Source organism: Brassica rapa, chromosome A03 (genome assembly GCF_000309985.2).
Source record: "Brassica rapa cultivar Chiifu-401-42 chromosome A03, CAAS_Brap_v3.01, whole genome shotgun sequence".
Classification (NCBI taxonomy): Eukaryota; Viridiplantae; Streptophyta; class Magnoliopsida; order Brassicales; family Brassicaceae; genus Brassica; species Brassica rapa.
In genome coordinates, this window is record NC_024797.2 from 14,289,126 (window position 1) to 14,303,251 (window position 14,126).

At 38.5% G+C, this 14,126-nt stretch overlaps 3 protein-coding genes and 1 long non-coding RNA gene across 7 annotated transcripts; 2 read left to right on the forward strand and 2 right to left on the reverse strand.

Annotated features, from left to right (window-relative positions):
• The first annotated feature begins 749 nt into the window (after positions 1–749).
• LOC103858699 (protein STRUBBELIG-RECEPTOR FAMILY 3) lies at positions 750–5,252 on the forward strand. 3 transcript variants are annotated; one of them, XM_009136102.3, is made up of 16 exons: positions 750–1,007; positions 1,115–1,267; positions 1,391–1,520; positions 1,598–1,672; positions 1,774–1,839; positions 1,920–1,991; positions 2,058–2,129; positions 2,217–2,288; positions 2,371–2,436; positions 2,507–2,572; positions 2,648–3,036; positions 3,111–3,762; positions 3,838–3,976; positions 4,052–4,188; positions 4,529–4,685; positions 4,781–5,252. In XM_009136102.3, exons 2-16 carry the CDS (start codon positions 1,174–1,176, stop codon positions 4,880–4,882), a joined length of 2,289 nt encoding a protein of 762 aa, XP_009134350.1. In that variant the 5' UTR covers positions 750–1,007; positions 1,115–1,173; the 3' UTR covers positions 4,883–5,252. The 3 variants fall into 3 exon arrangements, with proteins under 3 accessions (XP_009134350.1, XP_033142032.1, XP_018513453.1); XM_033286141.1 differs by lacking the exon at positions 2,058–2,129; XM_018657937.2 differs by lacking the exon at positions 750–1,007 and having other exon boundaries at positions 1,015–1,267.
• Positions 5,114–7,295, reverse strand: LOC103858701. Its single transcript, XM_009136103.3, has 2 exons — positions 6,987–7,295; positions 5,114–6,897 (listed from the first exon to the last, which is right to left on the reverse strand). The coding sequence occupies exons 1-2, from the start codon at positions 7,230–7,232 to the stop codon at positions 6,457–6,459; spliced, it is 687 nt and encodes a 228-aa protein (XP_009134351.1). The 5' UTR covers positions 7,233–7,295; the 3' UTR covers positions 5,114–6,456.
• A 331-nt stretch (positions 7,296–7,626) lies between these two features.
• On the forward strand, positions 7,627–8,358 carry LOC103858700. The gene is made up of 2 exons (XR_631153.2): positions 7,627–7,737; positions 7,812–8,358. It is a non-coding gene; the product is annotated as an uncharacterized LOC103858700 (long non-coding RNA).
• A 1,716-nt stretch (positions 8,359–10,074) lies between these two features.
• LOC103858703 lies at positions 10,075–13,699 on the reverse strand. Of its 2 annotated transcripts, XR_004455942.1 has the most exons (3): positions 11,694–13,699; positions 10,682–11,600; positions 10,367–10,608 (listed from the first exon to the last, which is right to left on the reverse strand). XR_004455942.1 is itself a non-coding variant. In XM_009136104.3 (2 exons), the coding sequence occupies exons 1-2, from the start codon at positions 10,991–10,993 to the stop codon at positions 10,210–10,212; spliced, it is 711 nt and encodes a 236-aa protein (XP_009134352.2). In that variant the 5' UTR covers positions 10,994–13,223; the 3' UTR covers positions 10,075–10,209. The 2 variants fall into 2 exon arrangements, 1 of the variants encoding a protein (XP_009134352.2); XM_009136104.3 differs by having other exon boundaries at positions 10,075–10,608; positions 10,682–13,223.
• Between the last annotated feature and the right edge of the window lie 427 nt (positions 13,700–14,126).

Genomic DNA, 14,126 nt, shown 5'->3' on the forward strand with positions numbered 1-14,126 from the left:
TAAACATTATGATATATAATTTATACTACATATCTAGTGTAATGTTGCAGTTTTATTTATCAAAATAGACATACAAAAACTATTAAAACATTTTTGACAAATTTTTCTTTCAAGACTTATTTTACAAAACTAATCATATTTAATTATTTATTGTAACAATTTAATAAATAATATAGATTTTTTTTGGTCTATTGCGCCAAAAATCCTTAACACGACTCTGGTTGTTAGTTGTAACGATTTGATCTTGCTTGTTATATTCGGTTTGGTGTGTTCACCCGGGAGCACAAGATAACTTCATCTAGTTTACCACTTCTCATCTAGTTTACATCACCAGATAAACAGCGAGATGCTGCACAGCAGCACAGGTAGTGTAGGAAGTGAGTGACGTCATCTGATATGATAGTGACTGGCACGTGAGACACTCGCCAGCAGGAAAACAGTTGTGAGAATCCAATTCCAACTTAACCTTTTCTTCCTTGCGGCCACTTTTGTCTTTTTCACCGTTTCCACTTTTCACCACCCCATTCTATTCTCCATCCACGCGCCTCGACAAAGCGCGTGTCGTTCAGCATACCGGTCACACTAACAAAAAACCAATTATTCTCTGTTACTGTCCTAAAAATTGGACATGTTTGAAACAAGTCGCTGGTCGGATTTGGAATCTTTAACAAAAAAAAGACCAAGAATGCAACTTGATTACAGTTGTACACATCATGGCGTTAAATCATTGATTAATCAATTGAGTTTTCATTTGATTAATTATGTTTAATGGATGTATGTTGTACTGATCTCAAGCAACAGTATCATTGGTCAATTTTAATTCATTATAAAAATTAAACCCTTTGCACAGAGTGAGTTTCCTGGTTGTTTCAGTAACAAAAAAAAAAAAGTTTGCATTTTTTTCTGGATTGGGTTTAGTAATAAAAGAAAAAGAAAAAAAAGAAGACTTTCCCACTTTTAGTTTAACACACCAACCATTCGTTGATGACGATTCCTCTGCTTTTCCAGTAAGTTTCACTTTATCTTCTCTTCTCGAGATTGGTTAACTTCTCCTTCGATTGGTTATGGATCTTGTCGCTTTCTTGATGTTTCTTTGATGGCTGCTTGTTTACAGATCCCTAGACATCGTCTTGCTCCATTAATGTTTGGTTTACTTCATCCTGACTTGGAACAATGAAGAGATCTAAGCTCTACTGCCTTCCTCTGCTCTTGTCTCTGCTGATTTTGTATCCTTCCTTCTCCTTTGCTGCTACTAATCCTGATGATGGTAACCACTTCTAGATTTACTTTTATGTTTGGTCTTAGTAGATTTGAATTATAATATCCCCAAGTGAGATCTGTATATATTGCTTGAGAACTAACCAGCATTGTTGTAATTTTTTTGAAACAGTTGCTGCGGTGAACGGCCTGTTCGCTGCACTTGGTTCACCTGTTCTCCCTGGTTGGATTGCTGCTGCTGGAGACCCATGTGGTGAATCTTGGCAAGGCATTCTCTGCAATGGCTCAGATATAATAAGCATGTAAGTTATTTTCACAGAGACTAAACAACTATCATTTATTTCTTTATGTTAATTATGTTTTTTTTTAATGGTTACAGAACCTTAAATGACGCCAATTTGGGAGGAGAGCTTGGTGACACCAACTTAGTTAGGCTTCATTCTATCAGGACAATGTAAGCATTTTCCCACACATGTGACAATACTGACAAGCCATTTTAGATTATATCTCTTGTAACGTTTTGTATGTTTACTTTGCTCTCTCTCTCTCTCACAGAGACTTCAGCAACAATCAGATTGGTGGAAGCATACCATCTAGTTTGCCGGTTACATTGCAACAATTGTATGTATACAACATGTTATATACCAATTTTGTATGTATTTATAATGTTGATTTGTAACAGTTTCTTTACCTATTGGCAGTTCTCTTTCATCTAATCAGTTCACCGGAACCATCCCTGAATCTTTAGGAACACTAAGTTCTCTGAGTGACATGTAAGTTCTCTTATTACTTCCCCAATATCTGTCTGGACATTTCTAATTAATACTATTCTTTTTCAGATTTTTGAATAATAATAATCTCTCAGGAGAGCTACCTGATGTGTTTCAAAACCTTGTTAGCCTGATTAATCTGTACGCTTCTTTTTTTTTTTTATAAATGGTTTTGTGAACAGTTACTGTTTCTATGGGTTGTTGTAGTGATCTAATATCTTTGTGCAGAGATATATCAGCTAACAATCTAAGCGGCATGTTGCCTCCTTCAATGGGGAGTTTGTTAGCTCTTACAACATTGTAAGTTTTGGTCTTTTATTTTTCATTTTCTGTCTCTCTTTGTTTAGTTCTTCACCAAAGCTGATATATCTGAGTTTTTCAGACATGTTCAGAACAATCAGCTCTCAGGAACTCTAGACGTTCTTCAAGACCTTCCTCTTAATGACTTGTAATGTTTCTTTCTCTCACAACAATCCTTTTCAGAAGTCTTTGTTGTTTAATGTGTTTCTTGGAAACAGAAATGTAGAGAATAACCTCTTCTCTGGAGCCATACCGGAGAAACTACTAAACATTCAGACATTCCTGTAAGTACTCTCTAAACATTCATGTTTTTTCTCTCTTTCAATTGCTTTTGTTTATGCTTAAACTTGGCAATGCAGAAAGGAAGGAAACATGTTCAACTCCACCACAGTTGTTGCACCATCATTGTCTCCAACTATATCTCCAACAAAACCTTCTCCTCCTAGGCGACCATTCTTTGGAGTTCCACCACCTCCTGCACCTGAAAGAAACCGAGGGAAAGCTTCTGATGGACCTTCTCCTTCAGAGGAATCCAGCTCTTCACATACTAAACGGATAGTCCTCATATCATTCGGCGGCGTCATCCTCTTCATAATCCTTGTTTTAGCATTACTCTTGCTCTTGCCAAAATGTGCAAGACGAAGAAGAGTCTCTAAACGGCATCAAGTTGGTGCTGACAGAGTACACAGAGAGAATCCTCTGGAGAACATGCCTCCTGTACTGCCACCACCTGTTCGGTCTGAGAAAGGTAAAAAGATTTTGAGATTATGCAATGTTTTGTTGGACATTAAATTTCCTAATATCATTGTCCTAATGAAACAGTACCCTTCACCAAAGCTGGACAAGAGCCAAAGGTTTTTCATGACCTTGAGCGATTGCAAAGACCTCCTCCTCCACCGCCGCCTCCTATAACAAGACAGGAGAGTCAAGATATTGACTTTTCAATGTTAATGCCACCACCGCCTCCTCCTCCACCGCCGCCACCACCTCCTCCTCTAGCTGAGAAGGTCATTGTGATGCCAATCAAGTCTCCGGAGAGACCCTTTAAGAAGCCTTCCCCTAAAACACGCTTACATGTTACTTCCGTGAAGCACTATTCAATCGCATCTCTTCAGCAATACACAGAGAGCTTCTCTCAGGAGAATCTCCTCGGCTCAGGGATGCTCGGGAGCGTTTACAGGGCTCGTCTTCCCAATGGGAAGCTCTTGGCTGTCAAGAAGCTGGACAAGAGAGCTTCTGAGCAGCAACAGGATCACGAGTTCATCGAGCTAGTGAACGATATAGATATGATACGCCACGCCAACATCGTTGAGCTTGTTGGTTACTGCGCTGAGCATGATCAAAGACTATTGATCTACGAGTACTGCAGCAACGGTACGTTGCAAGACGGTTTGCATTCGGACGATGAGTTCAAGAAGAAACTCTCGTGGAGTACACGTGTCAGAATGGCACTTGGAGCTGCTAGAGCCCTTGAGTAAGTTTCCATGTTTTTATTATTACTTCAGAAAAGTAAAAGTAAGTTTCTGACTTTTTGGTTAATGATGTTAAGGTACTTGCATGAGGTGTGTGAGCCACCAATCATACACAGAAACTTCAAATCAGCCAATGTTCTACTTGATGATGATCTGAGTGTTCTTGTCTCGGATTGTGGTTTGGCACCATTGATATCATCAGGCTCTGTGAGTCAGGTAAAGTAGCTAAACCCAATGAGCTATTGTAGTTTCTTGAAGATCTAAAACCAACTGTTTTATTGTATGAATCAGTTGTCAGGACAGTTGCTTGCGGCTTACGGTTATGGAGCTCCAGAGTTTGACTCAGGAGTCTATACATGGCAAAGTGATGTATACAGTTTTGGTGTTGTCATGTTAGAACTCTTAACTGGTAGAATGTCCTACGACAGGTATGGGTTCTTCACTTAGTTTTTTTGGGGGGTAAATCTCATAAATAGCGTCTTTTCAGTTTATATCACAAAAAAAAATAGCACTTCAAGAGAAAATAAAAATAGCACTTATTAATCAATAAAAACACTTGATTACCCTAAATCCTAAAACCTAATCCATCCTCTAAATTTTAAACCCTAAATTCTAATCACAAAACCTTAAACTCTAATATATAAACACATTTATTTTCACCTTTTAGTGAATGCTATTTTGAAGATTTTCTCCCTTGTATGCTATTGAAGGGTATTTTTTGTTTGTTTCTTTGGGGGTATATGTGTATTCATGTGAGTTGGTTTATAGGGACCGGACAAGAGGAGAGCAGTTCTTGGTGAGGTGGGCAATCCCTCAGCTTCATGATATCGATGCATTGGGCAAAATGGTTGATCCATCTCTTAACAGACAATACCCTGCAAAGTCATTGTCACACTTTGCTGATATAATTTCCCGGTGTGTTCAGGTAAAGAGCAGATATTGAACTATTGTGAGAAACTGTTGTTAGATGAGTGTGATTGTGTTTTGCTTGACCAGAATGGTGTTTTTTTTGTGTGACAGTCTGAACCAGAGTTTAGACCATTGATGTCTGAAGTAGTGCAAGATCTTCTAGATATGATCAGAAGAGAGCGTCATGGTTCAGGGGAGCCTAGCGTAGACTAGTGAACTGTAAAGAAACATTTTATCTAGATGATCTCTGTGAATTCGCGGAACCAAGAGATGTTCAGTTCTCAGAAACAACCAAGGGGAGTAAAGCAAAGACATTGAATGAGTCATAATCCTGAGGAAGCTTATTCTGCAACTATTAAGAGGCTTATTTCATGTAAATTGGGTCAAGGGAAAGATCAGTATGCTTGCTTCCAATCTCAGATGATTTGATTGGTGGGGAGCTTGTTTTTTTTTTCCTTTCTTTTGTGAATTCTAGATTATCCCTGTTTGTTGAAGACCTCCTCTAGTATAAAAGTGTGTGTTTACTTGATTCTTTGAACCTGTGTGTACTTAAAAAAATATAATTATTTGCTTTGTGTTTGCATTCTTTCCAGTGCGTGCAACTGTGTTCATATGAAACAATGTACTTGTTAATTTGAACCAAACGTATCTGTACTTTGTTAGTTACTGAAAGGATTTGCATCATATGAGAGAATCTGTTTTTCTTTTTGTTGCTGAGTTTATTACAGGATCAAGGGTTCAAAACTGTCATTATTGAGCAATAGTTGAACTAGGACAGTGAAACAACCAAATGGACATTACAAGAACCCAAGATGAACAAAAAAGGAGTAATAAATGGGCTCCAAGAAGAACAGACAAAAATTGCTCTCTCCACCAAACCAATATCAGCATCATCCATTGCATTATCCAAAAGAATATCAGATTATTCTCAGGATGAATCCAATATTTTTTCACCCCCATGCATAGGCCCGACGTTTTTACCCCAAACTGAAGTCTCTACCTACCTTAACACGAACCAAAAATAATGAAATCCAATCCGAACTGATATACAAAAATATTCCAATGGCATTTAAGGGTTTGGTACTTTAGTGTTTGGTTACAATCCGAACCGAAATCTAAAATAGGATTCAAAAAATATTTAAAATTAGTTAAATATGTTACTATTTTTATATATGTTAAGTAAGATAATTTAGATGTTTTAGGGTATTTTTAATGTTAATTTATATTTGAATACTTTTTAGTTAGTTCAGTTAGTTGAACTAGTTTTTAATTAGATTTGTGAATGTTTTAAATATTTTTTTGTCATTTTTTAAGTTTTTAAAAGTATTTTGGGCGATTTCGAACATTGTTTATAATACGATTCGAACCGAACCCGGAAGGAACCGAAACGGTGTGTTTGTGAGATGAGGTTTTTGGATAATTTTGGTAAATTCATGATTTTTGACGTTTTCCCCCATAAGAGGCCATTTTCATGTGAATTGAACAATGTGCTTGCCTTTGAATCTACAATGATTTGTTAGGTTTGAAGTTTGTTTTCCTTTGTGAATCTTGAATTAGTCTCTCTGTTTCTAATATCAGATTAAAGTGAGGCCCTTGTTACAAACAAACGATGGTTGGTTTATAAACCTGACTATTTAAACCTAAACCGAAACCGTACCAAATTGTGTTCGGCTTTGGTATCAAATCAAACCATAAAAAAAAAGTAAAGGCCGAACAAAAGGCAATGAAAGCCCAGTCCAAAATAAAAGAACCCTAAGACTCGAAATTCAAGAACATCGCCGGTAAACTTAACGACGGCGATGAGTAGGCGGTCGAGCTACCTTCGGAAGCGCGTCCAAGAGTTCATTTAGCGTCGCTTCTCTTCCCTCTCCTCTGTTCCATGGCTTGTAGTCAACCCCAGTCTTGAACGCCACACGTACCTCGCGGAAAGCTTTACGTATTGTACGATATAGATCTTCTCCGAATGTTTCTTTTACCGCCTCTAGATCATCGACGTTGTAGGGTTTAAACGGTACATCTCCACGTTCCTCTTCTGGCACATCATAGGCTGAGATCATCTTACCAATCCAGAGATTTCTTAGTTGGTGGGCTCTAGCGAGAGTTTCCTCTTCAGTTTCTTCTTCAGATTCCTTGTGACTCAAGCAATTGTGATAGAACTTCTGAAAATCCATCCACCCCATGCTTCTTTCAATGCCAGCATACTCATCATCATCAAGGGATGGGTAAATCTAGCAAATATACATTGGTCATCATCATCATTACCGTAATAGGATAAATCTATCGGATAAATCTAAAGCGTTGCATGATCAACACTTACCTTAACTAGAGAACATGATGCCAATAGTAGTTTTTCTTGTTCTTGATCCAGTTTGTCTTCAAGTGTGATCAAGTAAGAACGCCTGCCAGCAACATCCTCTTCTATGATTACACGTTTCTCCACCTCTGGTACCGCTTCTTCATCATCACCCTGGAGCGTGATCACGTAACCACGTCTTTCATCAGCATTTTGTTCCACAATGACTGCTTTCTCCACCTCTGGTACCGCTTCTTGATCATGATCCATTCTTGAACAGAGTTTTAAACAGAGACGATGGCAGAGCTTTAAAAGGGAGACAGAGACGATGGCAGATTTGAAAAGAGAACGTGATACTTAAAAGAAGAAGGATGAGACTTCTTTGATTAGTGGGTACCTTATTTGGGCCTTATTCGTATTCGGCCCAAACAGTGAAATAAAAGAAGAGTATTTGCACTCTACACACACACACTTTAGCTTAATTAGGTATATACACATTCACCATTTCCAATGTTTCTGTCGAAACTTTCATGACCATTTTACCCTTAATACATATTTTGATTAAGTTACTGGTTGCATGTAATCAAAATCCCCTCTTTTAGATATTTATATATTGTAACCCATTTCCTTACGACATCTTTATGTCAGACAAAGATGGTTTGTCATTTTTGAAACCTTTTCATTTGCCAAAATCTTCGAATCTCGATCTTCTTTCTATCTCCCATCTTATTTCCATATTCTTCTCATTTTCTTGTGCGTATTATTGTATTTTGAGGTATAAAGGTCTGATCTTTAAAAATTTTTAATGGATTTAGCGTATGAACAAATACTCTAATAATTGATTTTTAGGAGGTAATGATTTCTGAACTGGGAAAAAGGCCGATGCTTAGAGATTCCTCATTTGGGGATGATTATGAGAAAGAGATTGGAGCTTTGCTTGGAGAGCAGCGGCGACGGCAAGAGGAAGCTGATGAGCTCAAGAAAGAGCTTAACTTGTACCGAAGCGGCTCCGTTCTGTGGACTGTTCCTTTAGCACCGCTGCCGGAGGGCTTTTCAGCGGCGGAGGTGGGTTTGGTGGAGGCAATAAAGGAAATGGGTTTGGTTGTGATGATGAGGAGTTTAGGAAACTTTTGTAGTTTTTGTCCAGGGCCCCGTTAAAATGTTGGCTGATGATCTTGATGCTGAAGAAGCCACTCATGTACCAGGGAATGACAATGTGGTGAGAAGTTATGGTTAGCCGTTGGTGTTGTTCATTACATAGTCCAAATTCATTCTTGCTTTTGGGTTTACTAACTTTAGCATCATTATTACTCTAGTAGCAGGCCACTTATCCGCTTAGCTTTCCATTTAATAGTTTCGCACATATTTTGTTAGTCCTGGACTACATGCTCTGATTCTATATAGGCAATCATAAAATTCCAGCCAGATATCATATATATAATGTTAGCCGGCTACACAAATTATATTTACATCATCCATATTAACACGAGACCAAAAAATTTTAGCCGGCTACAAACTCATATACTATAAGGGAAACCTTATACTATAAGGGAAATTTTTAGCTGGCCCTTTTATTAGCAGGCTAAAATCGATAACATCGCAAATTTTTAGCCGGCTACAAATTCATATACTATAAGGGAAACCTTATCCTGGCAAAAATACCAAAAAGCCATCCTTTTTAGCCGGCTAAAAAATGTTAACATCACATTCTTTTAGCTAGCTACAAACATATATAATATGACCAGAACTCCAAGCATGCTAATATTTGCAAAACCATGTAATTCCCTCTTTTAGCTGGCTACGAATTCTACATATAGAAAACGCCCTCTTATACATTAGGTCCAAGCTATAATTAGTTGGCAATGAGGCCAAATCAGATGATAAGATGGATTTGGGCTGGAACCCATCATATAATTTTAGGCTGGGCGTATTTTAGGTATGTGCACATACAAAACGTTGTCAATGATGGCTTTCTCCTCTTTATTACTTGTGTATTCCATTGTTGGGAATAAATACCTTCACCTTCTGTTTGTACTTTCAGTGAGTTTTTATTGATGAGAGCTCACCGGTTGCTTCAATTTATAGACAAACCCCAGACATGAACTTTCTCTCTCTCCCATACAATTTTTTGCATGTTGACGAAGATCTTTTGCTATGACTCTCTTTTTTGCATGCATCCGTTTGTGTCAGATTTTCCAAGGCCTTCATTTGTCAATTTTTTAATAGGCAACTTCACGTAACTTGGGGTGGGGAATAAACCCTGGGCTAATCATTACTCATTCCCCAATTATATTTAAACCCCCTCTTATTTATGTTGTCGCCTACACTAACGTCTATCCTAACGAAAGAAGGTCATTTTTGTCAATTTGTTTCTACTGAAGCCCACATAATTTTTAGTTTGGGTAGATTGCTAATTATTGAATTTTTTATGGGTTTTGACCCAATTCACTCAAAAGAATACTTAAGAAGATTGACAATGGCAAAACTTTATACTTTGTGATGATCAACAACCACAAGTGACTAGAGTTTACGCTTGTCTCTGTTTTTTGCTCTGTTCTGGTGCTCCAAGTCTTAATCAGATGCAACATAGTGATCAAACGATGTAACGTGGCTTTAAATCGTTTGCATGTGACCAGAACCATCGTCTTACTTATTCCTCCAAATATCCTTGAAGAACAGGTTTAGACCTATCGTCTCTGTTTTGCTCTGCTTCTTGTTCTGTTATTAATGTTGGATTAGGTTAGCCTTAGTCTCTTCCACGCCATGGATCCTCGACACATGCAGCAGAGACAACATCTTGACTTCCCCACAGATATGATTCACCGCCAAGCTTCTCCCAATGCAGCAGCGTCAGCACCATAGCCTCAAATAAATCATCAACACCGTCGTCTTATTCCTCCAAATATCTCTGGCTCTCTAATGTCTCAAGTGATGATGCCTTTGCCTCTTGAAGAACACGTTTAAGCCTATTGTATCTGTTTTGCTCTGCTTCTTGGGTTGAGTTTCTCAGTCTGAGTTTCTTTCGTTAAAATGTTACTTCGCCGTTTTCGTCAAAGAGTAATAAAAAGAGAGTGGTTCGTTCATAATCTGTAATCCAAGAAATATATTCAAATCTGATAAAACCGAATGTCATTGATCAAATCAGGCCAAGATAAACAAAAGGCCCAACAAAGGCACCAGAAGGGCACAGTCCAAAACACATAAAAACAAGAAAACCCTACACGAAAGCCAAGATTCAAGAACGGATTCAATCATCCCTGCTAATAACGTTTCTCCTCCTCCGATGAGCGATGGTCCGAACTTTATCCACAGTTTCTTGTAGACTTGCTTCTCTACTTGCCTCCAAGTTCCAAGGTTTTACATAGTACCCTATCTTCAAAGCAACTCTAGCCTCGCGGAAACCTTTAAGGATGGTTTCGTAGAGATGATCACCATAGTTTGATTTCACGATCAAAAGCTGCTGCACATCGTATGGAAACCCTGTAGATGAAGATGCAGTCTGTCTGTTCCAAATCTTGTAAAGCGTCTTGGCTCTCATCTCGTTGGTTTCGTCTTGAGGGTCTTTGCAAGCTTCAACAAACTTCTCAAAAGGAAGGCAGCCCATGATTGTTTCTAGGCCGACACAGTGCTCTAACTCAGGATATAGCTGAAGAAAGAAAAAATTTGGTGGAATCAAACCCTTCTTAGAATCCAAGAAACAAAAAAAAAACAAACCATACCTTAATCAAGCGGCAAGAAGCCAAAAGCACTTCTTCCTCTGCACTTTCTATCAGTTCTTCGAGAATACCCACAGCACCTCCATTGAAAATCTTGCCTTCCATGGATAAGAGAAAGTGTGGAGTCGTTGTCGATGTCGAGTGGAAGAGAAATAAACCGATAACTTCTATTAGCTTTTTTGACTTCTTTGTTAGAGAAAGCAATAAGATAGATCTCTCTCTCTCTCGCTTGGCTGATAATAAATATATAGAAGTTAAATGCAACTGTTCCACGTCACAGATGTTTGTTACGCGGGGCCCATTGTAAAGCATCATGAAAGATTCTGTTTAAGTATAGTCTCTTCCAACATTTTTCAGTTCTTGTATATATGCATGCATCGTTGCCCAAAAAAAAAAAGAGTATATATGCATGCATCATTGCGGTCTTCATAATAATCCAAATAAAATACTCTTTCTTGTAATAATGATTCAGTTACGAGGACAACTTCTAGCCTTTTTTTTTTTCTTTTCTTTTTATTATAAGAGTCTTATGAATATGGAGCCAGATCAATATTCATGAGTGTTTTAGCCGAGCCTAAGCACATACAATTGAATTATAAATCGTTCAGCCATCATCTCTATAGGAACGTGGCATCACATCGTTTGCATGTGTCAGAACCATCGTCTTACTTATTCCTCCAAATAGCTCTGGCGCTCAAATGTCATGCCTCTTGAAGAACAGGTTTAAGCCTATTGTATCTGTTTTGCTCTGCTTCTTGTTCTGTTATTAATGTTGGATTGGGTTAGCCTTAGCCTCTTCCACGCCATGGAAGTCTTCTCAATCTTCTCACCAGTGTCAAGATCAGCAGCAACCTTAGCCTAAGCCGTCGTAAGAAAACAGATTCTTGACATTGCAACAACAAACTCACATTGATTTTGATAACTGCAAAGTCATATGTTATTGACTTATTGGTCAAGGAAGAGTTCTCTCTTGTCCTTTTGAATAGCATTAGATGGATTCAGTTTCAATACTTACCTCTATGAAAGACTGAAAGTTCACTCTAAATCTAGTCCCCTTAAAGCTTCCCTTTTTACATTACCCATTTCATGTAACACGCGCTGGTCAAATAATGAACATCTGTAACGCGTCTTCTCGTCCATGTCGCGATTGTCGGTGTGAGAGAGACCTTCAGCTTCAACGTATTGTCTCAAATCTTTTTCTTCCACTGTGAGACAATTTCCAAGTGCTGGTTTCTTCTTAGTATACACTAAGAACTTACGATTCATGGTCATGTGTGTTTCTACAATCAGACCTTTCTGTTGATTGAAGATCTTGCACACATTGTTCTTAATCAGGATTGTCAGATGCTTCTCCTGCAACTGTCCAATGCTCAGCAGGTTATTGGTCAGGTTCGACACATAGTATACGTCAATTACCATTTTGAGTTATCTCTTCTACTTCGAACCTGACGTTTCCTTTTCCTTGTACCATCATTTTTGCACCATTTCCCAACCGAACCGAGTGTTTGAACCCTTCATCCAGTTCGTAGAACCATGACTTCTCTCCTGTCATGTGGTTAGAGCATCCAGAGTCTAGAAACCAAACCCCTTTGCCCTCAGCATTACTCAAATCAGCGTGTGCCATTAAGAGTAACTCTTCTTCCTCGTCAAACTCCACATAGTTTGCTTTCTTCTCCAGGCTAGTGCACTCAAACTGGTAACGACATCTAAAGCAGTTGATGGCTGATCGATTCACAAATGATCGACCTCTTCCTCGTCCACGATAACTGCTTCCTCCTCTCTGAGGATTCCATTTTCATCTTCCTCTACCATACCTTGGCTCATTATCCACTTGAAGAACCTGTTCTTCACTTCGTTGCTCAGTCACTTTGCCCTCATGAATCTGTAGAGACGCCTGCAGTTCATCCACCGAGAGACGATCAATGTCCTTGGATTCCTCAATTGAACATATCACAAAGTTGAAGTTTTTCTGTGAGGCTCTGGAGTACCTTCTCAACAACCTTGACATCTTCAATGATCTCTTTACAGTTTCTCATATCATTGGTTGTCTCCATAACTCTAGCAAAGTATCCACATACCTTCTCACCAATCTTTATCTCCAGTGTCTCAAAGGTTTTCCTCAGCCTCTGCAATTGAGCTCGCTTCACCCTAGCAGTCCCTTGGTGTTTAACCTTCATTGAGTCCCACAGCTGGTTGGCCGTCTCCTTTTGGGTTATTGTCTTCAGCGTGGTCTTGTCGATTGACTGAAAGAGGTAGTTCTTTGAGTTTTGCTTCATTGAGTGAGGGATTGTTGTTGCACAGGGCTCGGCGCTTCAATTCTTCTCAGATCTTCAATCCTGGATCGATAATACTCCAGTATTCCCTGGATCGGAGAAGATTCTCCATGATCAAACTCCAGTGATCGTAGTCTCCATCAAATTTAGGAACAGCGGGTGTCGAAAAGCTTCCAGCGCCTGTCATCTTCTTTGTGATGTTTTTCCTCTCAAACACTCACGTTTTGTTTCGCTCTGATACGAGATAAAGGAAATATAGTCTGATAATGCGTTGTATTTCACAAAGAAGAGTACACAAGCTTTTATAGAAGCTTGACAACAAGTAAAGCAACTAAACGGAGAAAGTAGGAAATAAGATAAGAGTAGGCCATTACACAACTACTCAACTACAAAACATAAACAACTTCCTAAAAGCTAGCTAGACTTATTCAACTTCAGACTTAGTCTAATTAACATCTAGCATTAGCCACTAGGTCATAGTTTTATTTTTTTGAATTGAATGTTAAATTAATTCGAAAACAAAAAAAAAATGTTTTTTACAAGGTGTTTGAGTTATAGTGTTAAATGATAGTTACCAGGGAAAATAGATAGTCTTCCCAGTCTTCTTAAAGCTTCTTTTTATTACAGTACCCACTTTGTATTATAGGCACTTGGTCAAATGGACATCAATCAGACAGTCACGGGCCTTCTTGTTCATGTCGCGCGTGTCGGTGTAAGAGAACTTCCGTTCCAACGTATTACTTTAAAGAGGTCGTAGTCGGCTGTCTTATTTGGGCCTTATTATGATTTGGCCCAAGACATCCCACTATATAAAAGCTACTAAATTGAAGCAATTCTAAGCTGTCCACGTCAGCTAAAATATTCACAACCAATCATTCAGCCACGTCATTTAACCTACCTCGTCGTCTGCGTCACCAAATCGTCACGGTTTCAAATCTTCTTCTACTTTCTTCATCAATCTCTGTTATTAATCTCTCGACTTAACGCATTATCTTAAATCATTCTTTCAATTTCCAGAATCAATCACTATAGATTTGTTCTCCGTCCGTTTCAAAGATCCATAACACCACCACTATAAATCTGCGGAAAGTACAGCCCTCACCACATATCGTCAAAGCAATCCATTCACTCAAATATGATATCTTTGTCAGTTGACATGATTCAGATTACCAGAA